The 17,334-nt window shown below is 33.6% G+C and overlaps 1 protein-coding gene across 1 annotated transcript in view; it reads right to left on the bottom strand.

Moving 5' to 3' along the window:
* CEP290 (centrosomal protein 290) overlaps window positions 1-17,334 on the bottom strand; it is a 102,754-nt gene that overhangs the window by 81,919 nt on the left and 3,501 nt on the right. The window contains exons 6-13 of the mRNA XM_030819885.1: window positions 15,283-15,426; window positions 9,808-9,861; window positions 9,191-9,211; window positions 8,913-9,065; window positions 8,341-8,523; window positions 7,591-7,680; window positions 4,911-5,033; window positions 3,851-3,965 (exon numbers count right to left, since the gene is read on the bottom strand). Of these exons, the coding sequence (XP_030675745.1) occupies window positions 3,851-3,965; window positions 4,911-5,033; window positions 7,591-7,680; window positions 8,341-8,523; window positions 8,913-9,065; window positions 9,191-9,211; window positions 9,808-9,861; window positions 15,283-15,426 (883 nt within the window). The remainder of the gene's footprint in view (window positions 1-3,850; window positions 3,966-4,910; window positions 5,034-7,590; window positions 7,681-8,340; window positions 8,524-8,912; window positions 9,066-9,190; window positions 9,212-9,807; window positions 9,862-15,282; window positions 15,427-17,334) is intronic.

The raw sequence follows: 17,334 nt of genomic DNA, 5'->3' as shown, positions 1-17,334 counted from the left end.
TGTAAGATGAAAGTTTTGTTTTAGTTTTACTAATACAATTAACTAAAAAACTAAAGTTCAGTAAAATCTTCTTAGCTGAAGGGGTATGGATTTTAAAAGGTTGCAAAATACTGCTTTACAAAGAATGATCATTGTGACACAGACTGCTAGCTGTTCCTAGTATTTAACCTCCCTTTTGTCCACTGTACTAAAACTATGGATTTTTAGCTCGACAAGTGACCATTTGAAATAAAGAACTAAATTTCCACTTACACACAGCAGCTATGTGTGGTCATTTCAGTAATGGAATATAAATGCAAAGGTCATATGTGAATTTCAAAAAAAAATGTTTCTAAAATAAAGGAGTACTCTTTCTCTTCTCTTCCTTCCTTCCTACTAGCTGAAATCCACATGGATATGAGGGTGGCAACTTCACATAAGTTAGAAACCACATGTTGAGATAGGCATAGCAACAAGATATAGGGTCCCTGATAGGGGATATTTGCGCATCTATTACACAAATCCTGCCCTAGTTGCTTCAACTTTGTCTATATTACAGAGAAATAAATTTCTATCTTGTTTAAATTATTGTATTATGCTTGCTTTTTCTGTCACTTGCAGTTAAATTTAATCCAAACTAAGCTAAAAACTTCCTAAATGCCTACTTGTAATATCTTACTAAATTGTTAAAAGACCAAAACATAATATTGCTAATATTCCAAAATTTATTGACACAGATGATTCTCACACTCATTCATTAGAAGCATTTACTAATATATAGGTTATATATTTAATATTGGACTTAGACATAAGTCTAGTACGTTTGAGATCACAAAAGTTTTTAAGAAATGAGCCCAGCTGTCTGGAGCTAACAGCTAAGCTGTGGAACATGACACAGGCTGAGTTGTCCCCCAGTATCTATTCTCCCTTTCGTCCACATATCTATTCTCCTATCATTCTTCCACATGGCCCTACACAATAAACACTGTATTTACCTGCCTATCCTTCAGCACATGCTTTTAACTTTTGTCCCCTCTTCCTCTATCTTGCTGTTTGGGATACAGACATGAGATAAAGCTGCATTGCATCCATTTTGGATGGATTTTGGTGTTGGAAGGCAACACCCTGGAATGCTTAATTCTAGGCCATTACATAGATGAGAAATAAATGTCTATCTTGATTTTGTCATTATTCTTCAGCTCTCTGTTCCTGATAACTAAACCTAATCCTAATCTTATGAAGGAAGAATACCATTAGCCATTACGTTTTACAAGTTAAGTTCAAGATATAGAGTACAGTCTAGTACACACACCTTCCATGAGCTTTAGGGATTATATAACTACGGACTGACTAAAGTGTTATCAGATAAGTCCTTTTCCTTATTTGACAGCACAGATCAATTGCCACTTTTTCTCCTAGTAACTAGAATATGCACAATCCATACCATTAGTCATCCTTTTAAAGCAGTTTAAACTACTTTCAAAGTGTTCTGATACAAATATAATAAACACATATATAGAAATACATATATATATCGTGGGCTCTTGAAGCTACTCAACAGTCATACCACATTCTCCACGTCTTCAATCTTTCAGATGACCATTTTATACTTTCGCTTCTCTTCTTTCTCCTCAAACTTATGAAATATCTTCTCCTATCCTCACCTTCAGCTAAGAACCTTGCTCCCTTGTTCACTGAGAAAAAAGCAGCAACCCGTTTAGAACTTCAACAAATTCCCATTACCAGGATGTCTACCAAGCCACCTACATCTGTATCTATACACTCTACCTTCTTTTCCATAATTATGGATGAACTCTATGTTCCTAGTTAAGGCCAACCTCTTCACTGGCACACTGGGATCCCATCCCATTGCATTCTTAAAAACGTTATTGTTCTAGAAGTTCTCTCTCTCCACTTCATTGATTCATCAATGTTTCTTCTTTAATGGAGCTTTCTTATTAACCTAAAATCATGAGTTATTTCTTCCATCTTAAAGAGAAAAACGTTTTCTTAATCCCTCTTTCCCCTCAAGCTACCACCTTGTTTTCTCCTTCTCTTTATAGAAACAGTCCTGGAAAAGAGTTCCTATATTTCTTTATTACATTTTGTCTCTACCCATTTTCTCTTGAACCAAAAATGACCATTGCTAAGTCCAACAGTCAACTTTTAGTGATCATCTTGACCTATCGGCAGCAATGAACACAGCTCTGAAAGTAGTTGTTTCTTCTTCCTTGGTTACACTCCTCATGTGGTTTTCAGGGCTCTCCATACTCCTGCTTTTCCTCCTAGCTCTCTGGGCTTTCCTTTTCAGTCTCCTTTGGTTGCTCCTTTTTATCTCCCCAGCTGCTAAAGTAGAAGCTCTTTAGATTTTTCTTCTTAACCTACATTTACTCCCTTGGTGATCTTAGCCAGCCTCATTACTTCAATTACTTTTACAGAGACAGTTACCAAACATATCTTTAGCCTAGATTGCTATCCTAAATCTTAAACTGTTATATACAAGTGCCTACTTAACACCTTCACTTGAATGTCTAATAAGCATCTCAAACCTAACATGTCTAAAATTAAGTACCTGATTATCTCTCAACCTGCTCTTCCCACAACCTCACCACGACCAAAACTTTTGGTTCAGACCAAGAGTTCTCTCTCGCTCACATCCTACATCTGATCTGTTAGCAAATTCCATTTTTATCACTTTCAAAATACGTCCAGAACTGCTGCATCCAATAACTCCACTGCTACCACCATGCCCCAAACCACCATCACTTTTCTCCAGATTGTTGCAATAGTCTTCTAACAGGTCTCCCTGATTCTTATTTACCACTCCTACAGTCTACTGCAAACACAGCCTAAGTCAAATTATACCATTCCTATCTTCAGAAACTTTCCCCGGTGTCCCTTCTCACTTAAAAGCCAAGTCTGCACATGAACTATAAGGCTCCACATAATATGGCCTCTATTTACCGCTCTGATCTTATCACTGCCTCACTTGCTGACTCTACTCCAGCCAAAAAGACATCTTTGTTGTTCTCAAACATGCTTGGTACACTCCTGCTTTAGTGCCTTTGAACTTATTCCCACTGCTTAGAGCCATCTGCATGTTTCACTCCTTTACTTCCTTTAAGTATTGGTTCAATTATCTCCTCAGCAAGGCTTCTGCTTCATTTTTGAAATTACAACCATACCTGCAAACACCACATCACTACACTTATACACACATACACGTATGGAATCACTATTTCTTCTTCATGTCATATACATATATATATATGTATATACATATAGTCACCAATTATAATAAACATGTCCATGAATTTCCCATGAACAGTTTGCACTAGTGTGCCCTGGCATAACTACAGTATGTAGTGCTATGGAAATATAACAACACAGATATTGTGAGAACTTATATTCATAGAATTTGATGTGTTAAACAAGGTAATATGCCTCAGGGTAAGGAGAATATGATGAAACACTAATTTGGGTAAGATTAATGTGAAATTACCTCTGAAAACTATCTGCAATGCTGTTACACTGGTCAAAATTTTATTATCTTCCATCCTTTGTTAATTATAAAAAGTTAAATAAAAATAATTGTATCACAATTTTTCATTTCTTTCATACCAGTGACCTGGTAATAAACGTTAATGTAATTTTCACCAGAGGAGAAAAATAATAGAAAATACATCCATCATTTACAAATGTAAGCACTAGTAATATAAGTATAATAATAAATAATATCTTGTACAATTTTTTGAAAATATAAAATTCAAATGGAGAAAACTCAATACTGACTTGACATTTTATTTTAATAAAAATAAAGTACGTTAAAAACATAATGGTAGATAAAATAACTATATATTTATAAAAATACCTTTGCTTCTTTGGAGCTCATTTTCAATAATAAAAGTATTCTTTTCCATTTCTTTTGTATATTGTTCTACTTGTTCGGTGAGCATCTTAATTTGACTGTCTCGTTCCTGTATACCCTATAAAATATTTTAAAACAATATATATCCCTTCATGAATATTAACCTAAAAAGTTAAGGAAAAAAGTAGGTCTGATTTTTTCAACAAAACTGTAGAACATATTTTCTTGTGGGTAAAAGTATGCCTTTTACCATTTTGTACACTTCAACTGTAATACACAATGATAGGTACACTGCTGTTACTCCAATACTGAAAGATGGATATAATGGCTAACACTCTGGAAAATAGGATTTCCAGAACTCCCTAATGTTTGTGGCTTCTATACTTCCTTATATGTTACTTTTCTCATCCTCCATTCAATTCCATCTTTTTACCATTTTGTATGTTTCTGTTTTGCTCTGTGCTTTCTCTTTTATTCAACTTAGCTTTTTCCCCTTTCGTACTTTATTCAAAAATATAGTCCCCTTAATTGCTCTTATTCAGCATATACTTTTCAAATCATCTTCTTACTTGTGGACTATAACTACAGCACAAATAATAAAAGTGTGATTTCCTTTTATTTGGGTTATTTTCACTAAAAATAAAATAGGTAGCACAGTCAAATTATAACCATGCTTTTAGCTTATTTCACATCGTGTAGGGTATGTTAGGACTAAGATACAGTAAAATAAACCTTAACAGAGTATAAAATTATTTTTAAATTTCTAAAAGTTTTTAATCATTTCTTGTTAAATAATTTCTAACCAAAACAATGTGTGTACTATCCACATATACATAGAAAAATAAACACAATAACTCTAGCCCTAACTCTAATCCAGACTCCAAACTTAATTCTAATTTTTTATTGGGACCAGGTGGTATAAGAAATTTCAAAAGACATTATTATACACTTGGGAGTACAAGCCGCTACACTAGGCACTGATGATATAATAAATAAAAGACATCGTTCAGAGTTCCAACTGTAATAAAACTGGTTGATAAACCAAATTCTGATAAGATTTTACCTGCTGTAGAGCCATAACATTACTTTTATCAGCATCAAGCTGAGCATTCTTAAGTTTCTCCCTTAGGTTATGTAACATTTGCTGATACTCAATAATTTCATCATCTTTAGAAGACAAAATTAGCTAGAAATAAACAAAATAGAATCTGTTATGCAAAAGGAAAGTTAATAAAACTTTCTTCATTATCATAAATAATAAACACAATTAGTAGATTTATGATACAGAAAATAAAAATTATTTGAAGTGAGAAAGTATGAGCTACTACTGGCATAATCTCTGTTCCTTTTGTATATACAACCTGAAATTCAAATAGAAAATGATTTTAAAATATACACTGAATTTTCTTTTTTTATAATTCAATCTTTAAAAATATTTCAACCTTTCAAAACTCATTTATCAACAAGAAGTACTTCCATACAACTGTGAAAAGTTTTATACAATTGATCTTTATGAAGTATGCATTAAAATGCAACTAAGAGGCATAAAATATCTTGAATGAATGAAAGAAAAGGTATCTTGTGTTCATTAGCTAGAAGGACCAAATATCATTAAAAAGTTTATCCTAAATCAATCTATAAAACAATTTATAACTTTAACACATACCCAATAAAAATCCACAAGATATTTTTTAAGAACTGGACAAGCCAGTACTATAATTAACATTAAAAATGTTCATAAAGAAGTCTAAAAGCAGAAAAATAATAACATTTTCAGATATTAAAACATACATAAGTTAAAACAAGTATACACTGCTAGAAAATAGATCAATCAATTCAATAAAAGAGACTCCAAAATTAAATTCAAATTCCAAAGGAGTATATAATAAAAATGAAACTGTATTTCAACAGGAGAAAGACGAAATAATAAATGATGTTTGGACAACAGAGTAGCTCTGTTGCATCCATATTATACTCCTTACATCAAAATGAATTATATGTTTCGAAGATTTAAATGTAAAAGAAGGCCAGGCAGAGTCATGACTATAATTCCAGCACTTTGGGAGGCCCAGGCAGGAGGATCACTTGAGGCCAGGAGTTCAAGACCAGCCTGGCCAACATAGTGTGACCCCATGTCTACTAAAAATACAAAAATTAGCTACGCATGATGGAACATGCCTGTAATCCCAGCTACTCAGGAGGCTGAGGCACAAGAACCACCTGAACCCAGGAGGTGGCATTTGCAGCGAGCTGAGATTGTACCATTGCACTCCAGCCTGAGCAATTGAGTGACACTCTGTCTCAAAACAAAAACAAAAACAAAAACAAAACAAGATATTAGGAGAAAAGATGAGAAAACAAGTTTATACTCAGAAGCCTTTCTCATTATAACAAATGTCAAGTCATTAAAAAATAATACATTTAACTAAGCATAAAAAGAAATATTTCACAGCAAAAAATGCCATAAAGCAAAAAAAAAAAGTGACAAACTGTTAGAATGTATTTGCGACATACATGACAATTAAAACACTTGCAGCAATTTATTCCACAGATATATTTGTACATTTGCAAAATAACATATATAAGGATATTCATTAAAACAGTTTATAACCCAAAATTGGAAACTTCATGAACTTCACAAATTATCAAATTAACACCTGTATAAAAAGAAAAATTATATAGCCTTTAAAAAGAACAGCAATACTGTATGTACTGATATAAAACAATTATGAAATGATATTAAGTCAAAACAAAGTACAGAATACATATAACACGTTACCATTTACCCCGCCAACATTAAATCTGGTAAAGACAACTGTTTTTTCCAGGGGTTGGTAGTCTACGGCCCACAGGTCAAATCTGGCCTCCCATGTGCTTTTGTAAATAAAATTTTACCGGAAAACCACCTTGCTCACTTATTTACGTATTGTCAATGGCTGCTTTCATGCTATAAGCAGAGCTTAGTCATAGCAGAGACCAGGTAGTCTAAAATAGTCACTCTCTGGCCCTTTATATAAAGTTTATAGAGGCATGACTGATTCTATAGGCCTTATTTCCATTGCTACTGCTTTTGTCTAAACTACAGGTTATCTGAGCTCCCTAGATGCTAACCAATTCCAAACTGCCAACAAGATTTATGTGAACCCTACTAGAAAGCAATGACTCTAGAAGTGATAGTTTTTAAAATTAGAATTATTCATTCAGAATAATCTCTGATGTTTTTCAAATATACAACCATCATAATCCCAGCTTCTAATATGGTAAGGCCTGACAATTTGGTTAAGGTTGGAGAGTGGTGGTGAGGAAGAAAAGTGTATTTTGAAAAGGCCAAGTTATTCTGATTCCTTTGCTTATTCCCATTCCCACCGATTAACCTGACATTTAGTTAGAAAAACTAAAATTAAACCTGCAACTATTTAACTAATGTATACAAGGTAACTATGAGTTAAGTGAAAAAATTTAAATTATATTTAGAATTATATATTTTAGATGCCAAATATATTTTGGAGTTAGACTTCTATCAAAAAGTTTAAAGTTCAACTCATTGATGTGAAAGAGGTCATTCAGTAACAAATGAGCTAGAGATCAAAAAGGACAGTTTTAGAGCTCTTCTAACCAATAAATAAAATAATGTTTTAAAAACCCTAATAAAAGTGTTATAAACCAGTATAAGACATTTAAACAAAAATAAGACTAAAATTAAAATCTAAAATACAAAAAGTTATGTCAATTGAAAAAAATACCTTCCATTCTTCTACTTTTGCATTGACAGCTACCATAATTGGATCATCTTCTTCATTTTTTGCTTTCAGAAGATCTGTAAGCTCCTGCACCTAAAAGACAACAGTTATTTCAAGAGTTGTTGCAAATTGATGTAACATATATTTACACCTATGCATATTTACATATACATTATATATATAAATATATCTACATACACACATACATATTCATACTTATTATATACACATACACACAGATACACTACATTACTTATGCATATTTATCACTGAAGTCATCCTGGAATTACAGGTGACATTTAATAGTTTCTGCATCTTATAATTGCATAATTATCTTTCATTACTAGAAAATTTTATTTTTAAACATTATTCTACCTTTTAAACAAGTTTAATCCACATAAATACTGAACAATGTATTGGTTTCTAATATATTTATAATGTATTTATTTTAAGATAAAATGAAATGTTATGATCCACAGGATTTTCAAGAGTCTTTTATAGAAAACCCCATAATGACCACTATCTACACATTCATTCAAGTATCATTTATATACCCTAAACTGCAAAAATTAGTGTTTGTGAGGTGATTGGAGAAACACATATGGACAAATATACCAACATGACAACATATTACACTATTAAAAAGACAGACAAAAATTCACAACCTAGAAAAAGTACTTTCTAGTGTCAAATAAATAGTAACGAGATAACATGAAGTCTGAATAAATAAGTTATTCTAAAAGAAATTCTTACTTGAAGTCGATAATGATCGTTTTCTTTTTTTAACTGATCTATTACATTATCTGTCTGATGTACAATAGCTTTCATTCTATTATATTCATCAGTCATCTTCTCCATTTCCTGTACAGACTCTTCTAAATTTTTCCTCATTTCTTGATTCTGAACTTCAATTTTCTCATTAGCTTCTGTTAAAGTCTAAAAAAGTTAGACACTATAATTAAAAAGTAATTTTAAAAAAACTGAAATTTAAACAAAATTAAAATTAAATGCAGCCATAAGTGTCCCCTAGAAAAAAAGAGAATTCTTTATAGACCTTTACTAACTGGCATTGACCAATTAAATCAAATTGAATCAAGAAAATTGTACATAAGGACTTCAATTGTTATTAATGACCAAGATAGGCAAATATAAAAATGGCTAAAAAGTTGCAACTTCAAAGATGTAATTTATTTCACGTTTTACAAGTATATAGTGACAGATTTATACCAAGGAATTTACATGTAGGGCTAAATATTATATTTACATTATAATGAAATTAAAATTTTTAGGAACCATTGCTCTGAATCGACTTCTAGCCATTTTACCTGAATTTCATCAAGATATTGGACAAGCTCATAGTTTTTTTTAGACAACTGTGATCGGTAGTCACTGTCTTCCCCTCTTCTTGATAAAAGTGTTTCTTTTTGTGAATCTATTTGTTTCTGGTAGTCAATAATATCCTGACAAAGTTGTTCATTCTGAAGGTAGCCAAACACAACATTCCATTACAAAACAATTCAGAATAACAAAATTATATCCTCTGAATAGTGCTCTCACAACATATCTTTAAATTCCCAAGATTTCACCACCCTTAAAGCCTCACCTTTTTCTTTAGACGTTTGTTCTACAGAAAAGGACAGGAAATGGTAATTAGAAATGAGAAAGGCAATGCATAATTAAAAATAATAATCAGAAACTAAAGAAAACAAAAAAATTTTAAGAAAATGATGTATATTATCTTGAATAACCAAAGAAAGTAAGACTACTAATTATCTACCAAAACAAATAATATTTCAATTATGTTAGAAACTTAAGAACTTCTATCAGAATAAACAATGTACAAACATTATTTGGCTCAGTAGAACCAAATGATAATCAGAATTTATAAGATTCCACAAGTAACAAAAAATTTTAAAGATTCTGGGTAAGAGAAATAAGAATAGAAATCCAGTCATCTATTCAATTAGAAAACTAGCAAAGAATGGCTTATGAAACAACAAAAAAAGAGTTACCCGCATAGACCCGAGATGAATGTAATACTTAATGGCCTCAAATTTTGCTTTGTTTTCTATTTCCCTAAGACAAAGTCATATCATAAAATCAGTTTGAAAACATCAGTTACTTAGAAGACTCCAGTCCTGGTTAAAATATAAATTTATGTAGACTTTTTTAACAAGTACCTTTGTTGAACCACCACAACCTCTAAAATTTTTTACCAACCTCTCTTCTTAATTTGCTGTTTTCATTTTCTGCCTCCTCATTTCGAAGAGCCAACTAAAATAGTAAAAAAAAAAAAAAAAAAAAAAAGAAGATAAAATTCAGCAGTAATTTTTTTTTTTTTTTTTTTTTTTTTTGAGACAGAGTCTCTCTTTGTCACCTAGGCTGGAGTGCAGTGGTGCGATCTTGGCTCACTGCAAGGTCTGCCTCCCAGTTCAAGCAATTCTCCCACCTTAGCCTCCCGAGTAGCTGGAATTACTGGCATGCATTACCATAACTGGCTAATTTTTGTATTTTTAGTAGAGACAGAGTTTCACTGTGTTGGCCAGGCTGGTCTTGAACTCCTGGCCTCAAGTGATCCATCCGCCTCAACCTCCCAAAGTGCTAAGATTTCAGACGTGAGCCACTGTGCCTGGCCATCAGCAGTAATTTAATATAAAGCCAGATATTCAGCTTATCTACTTAAATTTTAAATCCTCTCTAACAAAGTAGAAAATGTTAAAGCTATTAAGCATTTAATATCAACCTAACACATAAATAATAGGCCAAAATTTTTAAAACTTAAGGATTTAAGAAGGAATTAACAGTTTCTTTTTAAAGAATTAAAAAGAACACACACAAACTCTAACCAAAGAATATAGAAACAAATTAATCTGCTCCCCCAAAAAATACCCTAATAAAATGGTTTTCTGCCCAACATCTTTATTTCACTTTTCGAAATCATAGCTAGACTATTATTTGCTCTCAGTGAACATAAATTACTTAGAAATATAAGGCAATACAACACAATGGTTAAAAGAAGCAATCTAAAATCACACTGGCCTAGGTTTATGTCCCTCATCAACCAATTTCTAGTAAAGCATGAATGAGTTACTTAACATCTCTTTAACTCAGTTTTCTCATACATGTTGACATGAGTTAAACAAGATGCATACAGAGTTCTCAGAAAAATGATCAGTGAATAAAACAGCAAAAAGTTATACAGCATTCTCTTATCTACATATAAGTGATTTCATTTGTGATTCTTGTTTCTCCAAACAGGCAAACATTATTATAAACATTATGATGCTTTTTTTCACCTGTTCTCCAACCCTCATTCCTCTTATGACCTTTCATTTTTCTGGTTCTCCTCTTTATTCAAGGAGACGATAGAATCACAATGGAATACAACGATATTTAAAAAGTCCATAAGAAAGAACCAAATGTAGTATGTGATTCTTTACGGAACTTTGGATATTGGAGGTGGGGAGACTGAAGGATATTATTGGGCCATTAGAAGAAATCTCATTATGGACTAGATAATGGTGTTAAATCAATATTAAATTTCCTGAGCATGACAATTATATTGTGTTCATTGTAGGAGAACATCTTTCTTTTTCAAACAGACAAGCTGAAGTATTTAAGTGCAAAGTATCATATCTGCAATTAGCTCTTAAACGACTCAGCAAAAAATGTGATTGAACAAACAAGAGACAGAGAAATATATGTGTGTGTAAAAATCCTGACAAAAAGATAAAGCAAAGTTGGCACAACATTAACAACTGGTGAATCTATATGAAGGGTATGTAGGTGGTTATTGTTTTTCTTTTTTTTTTCCATCAACTTTTATTTTAAGTTCTGGGGTACATGTGTAAGATGTGCAGGTTGTTACATAGGTAAAAGTGTACGACGGTGGTTTGCTGCACAGATCAACCCATCACCTAGGTATTAAGCCTAGCATCCATTAGCTATTCTTCCTGATGTTCTCCCTCCCCCTGACCCCTTGACAGGTCCCAGTGTGTGTTGTTCCCCACCATGTGTCCACGTGTTCTCATTGTTCAGCTCCCACTTATGAGTGAGAACATGCAGTGTTTGGTTTTCTGTTCCTGTGTTAGTTTGCTGAGGATAATGGCTTCCACCTCCATCCCACGTTCCTGCAAAGGACATGATTTTCTTGCTTTTTTTTTTTTTTTTTTTTGAGACAAAGTCTAGCTTTGTTGCTAAGGCTAGAGTCCAGTGGTGCGATCTCAGCTCACCGCAACCTCTGCCTTCTGGGTTCAAGTCATTCTCCTGCCTCAGCCTCCAAAGTAGCTGGGACTGCAGGCATGCAGTACCATGACCAGTTAATTTTTTTTTTTTTTTTTTGTAGAGACAGGGTTTCACCATACTGGCCAGGCTGGTCTTGAACTCCTGACCTCAAGTGATCTGCCTGCCTTGGCCTCCCAAAGTGCTGGGATTGCAGGCATGAGTCACCATGCCTGACATCTCATTCCTTTTTGATGGCGGCATAGTATTGTATGATGTGTATGTTCCACATTTTCATTATCCAGTCTATTATTGATGAGCATTTGGGTTGATTCCATGTCTTTGCTATTGTGAATAGTGCTGCAATGAACATATGTGTGCATGTATCTTTATAAGAAAATGATTTATATTCTTTTGGGTATATACCCAGTAATGGGATTGCTGGGTCAAATGGTATTTCTGCTTCTAGATCTTCGAGGAATTGCCACACTTTCCACAATGGTTGAACTAATGTACACTTCCACCAACAGTGTGTTTACAATCTTTATGAAGATATGACATTTTTCAAAATAAAAAATTTAAAGAAAGTTTATAATAAAATGCAAAGTACAATACACATTTTAGAAGTTTGCCTATTATTATTATTATCAATTGAAAGTTAATAATCCCACTGTGTTCTGAATTGGGAAATCTTTACAAGAGAAGCTAAGAACTTAATGCTAAAGCATTTAATGCTATTGATGCTTTTTTCCCTTGTCTTCTCAAACATCACACTCTGTTTCTCCTTTCTTGAGCTTTTCCTTAAAGCACTCTTCCTATTTCATTGCTTTATTAGACATTTCTCAGAGATGTGCCTTACAATCACTCTTCTGGCTTTAATAATGTCTACACTGATGATTCATAAATCCTTATCATCTGTCCAGGGTCTCTTGTGAATTCCATATCCACAGATACCCTTTTTGAATATGCCCAGAAGAACCTCAAACTCAACATCTACAAAACTGAAATAATCTCAAGCTTTCCTAATTCCTCTTGTGTTCCTCCTTAATGAATGGCACTATCTACCCATTTAGTGGCCCAACCCACAAAATTAGGCAGACTCTCCACCCTCCCTCTCCTCCAACAACCAATTACATTCACCACATCCATTTACATCTACTTCTCTCATACTTGTCTTTCTCAGGCAAATGCCATCATTAGCACTTCCCTGAATTAACACAAATGTTTCCTTACTAGTCTTGGCCCTTTTCAATCCACTCTCTACAAAGTACAGTAAACTTTTAAAGTATAGATCTCATCATGATATTCTGTGCTCAAAACTCTTCATTGGCTCCTTTTAGGAAAAGAACCAAATTCATTAGGAACTGGCCCTTGCTTATCTCTCCAGAGGATCATAAGAATTAAAACTGGGAAGGCAAGATAGCACAGATTCTTGAGTAAGACTGTTTTCAAATCCTACCTTTACCATTTATAAGCTGTGCAACCATGGGCAATTACTCTTTCTGTGTCTCCATTTCTTCATCTGTATCACGGCAGAAATGACAACTCTCTCATATAAGTATCAAGCAATAATGAATTAATGCATATGAAGTGCCTGACACATAGTAAGGACTCTATGAAAGCTATTTTCACTTATATTTCAGTCAACATGAATAACTGTAGTTTCCTAAATACTCCATAACATCTCTTACCTCTAGGTCTTAGCAAATGCTATATCTTCTACCCAGAATGTTCTTTCTTTAACCACCATATACATCCTCATTCCTCTTACCAGTCTAACTCTACTTCAGGTCTCAGTTTACAGATCACATCCTGCACCTCAAGGCTGATTATGGTATCCCTCTCCAGAGTATGCCAGAATATGACTTTATGTATCTCCCTAAGTATTATATTATCACTATGTTATGCTTATTATTGACTATGAATATTCTTGAGAACCAGAACATAGTTGCCCACTATATCACTAGTAACTAGCACAGTCTCTAGTATGCTGTAAAGACTCAATAAAACTGAATGACTGGTTAACGGCAAAGAAGTAATTGCCAAAGCAACCCATACCCGTATGTCATCTCAAGGAATTGAGCAGCCAAAAAGGAACACAGGACATATATTCAAGTTTTCTCTGTGTGTGACTATGAAAAAAGATAATGGTCTAAGATATAAATGGACAAGGTAGTTCTGATTAGCTAAGGGTGTGTGGTATGAATGATAAGTCAACTGATACAGGTCTATATAGAAGAACAAAAGTCCAGAAAACCACAGACATCCCCCTAAGCAATCTACCAGTATATAAGTTAGACCCTTTATGACTATTAAAAAATCCACAGGTCTGCTATGTTTTGCAGAGTTAACTAAACAGATAATGCTCTAAGAGCTTGTTCCTAACCTTTAAGTGGCATCAATCCATATTGTCTCTACCACATTGTTTGATAGCTAACTTCTATTTGATTCTTTAACATTTTAGAGTAAAATAGATATATGAAGAATGGGGATACTTTTCCTTACAAATCAATTTATGATACATTCTCTTAAATAGCATATCATTGTTTTCTTAAAATGTATGACCCTCAATTTCTGAGAGAACAATGGACAAAATAAAATAAATGGAATATAACACAACAATGACCTAAAGGACACAAAGGTGGAAAACGTTTCTGAGTATAAGGGACAGGACAGTTACCACATGTGGGCACCAAATTTTACTAAGTTTACTAACAGCTCAGGTGAAATAAAAAACAAATAAATGTTAAGTAAATAAATAAATAAAACATTAAATAGGAAGCTGAGGTAAAATAGGAAATTTTCTTCCAGGAAATACAAGTTGATCTGCAAAAAACTTTTTTCCTAAAACTAAATTTAAGTGAACACTGCAAGAATTATTAGTTTATAACAAGGAATAACATGAGGTAATAAAAACTATGCATTAAAAATGTTATTTTAAATATGTGATTTATAAACTGCTGACATGAACACAACTTCTCAAAAACTATACATATATATATCACATAAAATAAGGTACAACCAAAAACAAGATATTTAATTAACCATTATTGAATATATCGAAAGATTCATCTGCGAATTTACTAATCATATAAATACATTGAAACAAACAAATATAACTTTTACCCAAAATAAACTATGTCACTGGAAAGATCACTTCTTTATGAAAATCTATTAGTTTCTTGATACCAATCTTCCAGACAAAAGCATTAATTTTAGGTAACAAGTCTGATGTCCTGAGAAAAATGTACCTCCAAATATAAAGAATCTTCAAGTCATATTCACTAGAAGTACCTGTTCCATTATATTTTAAAATTGGTGATGACAAAATGAACAGTGATATGAAACCTTAGAGATAAGTGTACATCATTTTTCAAATATAACATACAAGATAAAAATTGATACTGTTACCAATAATAATAAAAAGCCAGGTAACTTGAACAGTGAAGATTCATGGAAAAAAAAGTGCTTTACTTGCTCATTAACTTTCTTCTCTTTCTCCAACTCCTTTTCCACGTCCTCCAATTCTCTATCTTTTTGTTCTAATTGTTTTTCAAGTTGGCGAATTTCATTACGTAAAAACCGAGTATCTCGTCCACCTGCAGACTGCTGAGCCATCTTAAAGTAATAAACCCAAAGTATAAATTAATCCCATTATATTTTGAGGTTCAAATGAGTCAACAACAAGCAAATAATTATACTGACTTTAAATTTGCATTATACTTCAGTGCAGATATTTAAAATTATATTAGCTTAAAAACTTTTTTAATTTAACTTACTTAAGGTTTAGTTCGCAGCTAATAACTCCTTAAATTTTTCCTGAGCCACCCACAGATGCAAAGAATTGACTGTTAATCATTCTGTTGTAACCACTGGGCCACAGGTAACCAGACTAAACTGCAAAGGTTCCTGAGCCTCAGGGATCTGGAACCTGAGTACAAACCATCAGAATCTCCGCCCCAGTCAGTGAAGCTGAGTGCCTTAACCTGCCCTTTCTCTCATACCATGCACTGTTTAGACCAGTGCTGTCCCATAGGACTTTCTAGCATAATGGACACGCTCTCTGTGCTGTCCAGTTCAGTAGCCACTCGCTACATGTAGCTATGTTTGGGCATTTGAAGTGTGGCTAGTGCAACTGAAGAACTAAATTTTTCATTTTAATTTTAACCAATGTAAATATAAATAGCTACAAGTGGTTAGTGCTAGTGCTACCATATTAAACAGCTCAGGTTTTGGTTATCTTAAGGTTTGTAGCCAATTAAATCCATTTTACCTCATAATCTTGTTAATTTAGGTCATGGCCAAGAACATCAAATCATTTGGTCATCTAATATGTCTCACGTTCATTTCTTTACCTTATAGTTCTGTTATTCCTCTACCTTAACCAAATTGTTCTTACTCTTTCCTTCAAAAAGCATTCCATTGTGCTCTCTAAAATTCTCTTCCAAGATAAATTAATATTTCACATCCTCAGATTCTTTACTGAATCCTCCTTTCCATCTCCTTGGCTTAGCTGCAACTTGGATCCTTTAGGATATTAATGCCCTTGGAACTCTTTCAATTGGAAGGTGCTCATTCTTTCAGATCCCATATACATTAGGGTCAGAAGAAGGTGTTGGTACTTCTAGGTTTACCCCACCCTGCAACTTCAGGTGATCGCTCCTATCATTCCTCCATCATCCTATAAAAACTTCAGCTGCTTTCTCACAAGATATCCTGCTCTCCATCTTTATCTACTCATGGTAGAAACAAGCCACCAACTTCCCAGTAACTCCGCAAAATGCATTGGGAATTTAAGCATGTGGCCCACAGACGTCTATCAAATGCCCACTAAGCAATCTCCACATAACTTTTGTTCTAGTCTATATTTTTTTCTTGAATTCACTATAGTCTCTCACTCCCACACCCACATCAGATCCTTGTCCAACCAGAACATTCTTTCAATTATTCCCACTATGCCTGTCCTTTGACCTCACAGGACTCTCTAATCCCTCGACTTCTCCCTCCATATCCCTACCCTTCTGCCCACCCAACCCCAATCTTGATTTTCTTATCTATTCAGTTAAGACTTCATCACTTCAACCACTTTCCTACCAATATCTTCAACTGTCCTACCCTTCTATTCTACAGCAGCTACCTAGCTAAACACTAACACAGAATTGATCCAACTCCATAATTCATTTAGTATTTATTGAAAGCGCTTGGCGTTTTCCCGGGAGCTGGATACACAATCAAAAACAATAGGTCATCCAAGTTCAGAGAGTTAACGAGTAAAAGAATCAGGACTAGAACTCCAATCTGTCTGACTACAGATCCCCAACTCTCCAGTCCTTTCTCCAATGTATTTCAGATTTTACGTAATTTCCTTAAAATGTGACCACACCATTTCCCACTCTTTTTAACAGATGATGTCATCACCAACCTCTCAACTTCCAGGCATTATGCCTACAAACATAAAAGCTTCTATACACATCCACTCTTGCTACGCTCATCCACTCTTCCTCCTCAGCTAACACAAAGGAAAAG

Source organism: Nomascus leucogenys, chromosome 10 (genome assembly GCF_006542625.1).
Source record: "Nomascus leucogenys isolate Asia chromosome 10, Asia_NLE_v1, whole genome shotgun sequence".
In the NCBI taxonomy this organism is placed as follows: Eukaryota; Metazoa; Chordata; class Mammalia; order Primates; family Hylobatidae; genus Nomascus; species Nomascus leucogenys.
This window is presented reverse-complemented; position numbering and strand designations above follow the sequence as displayed.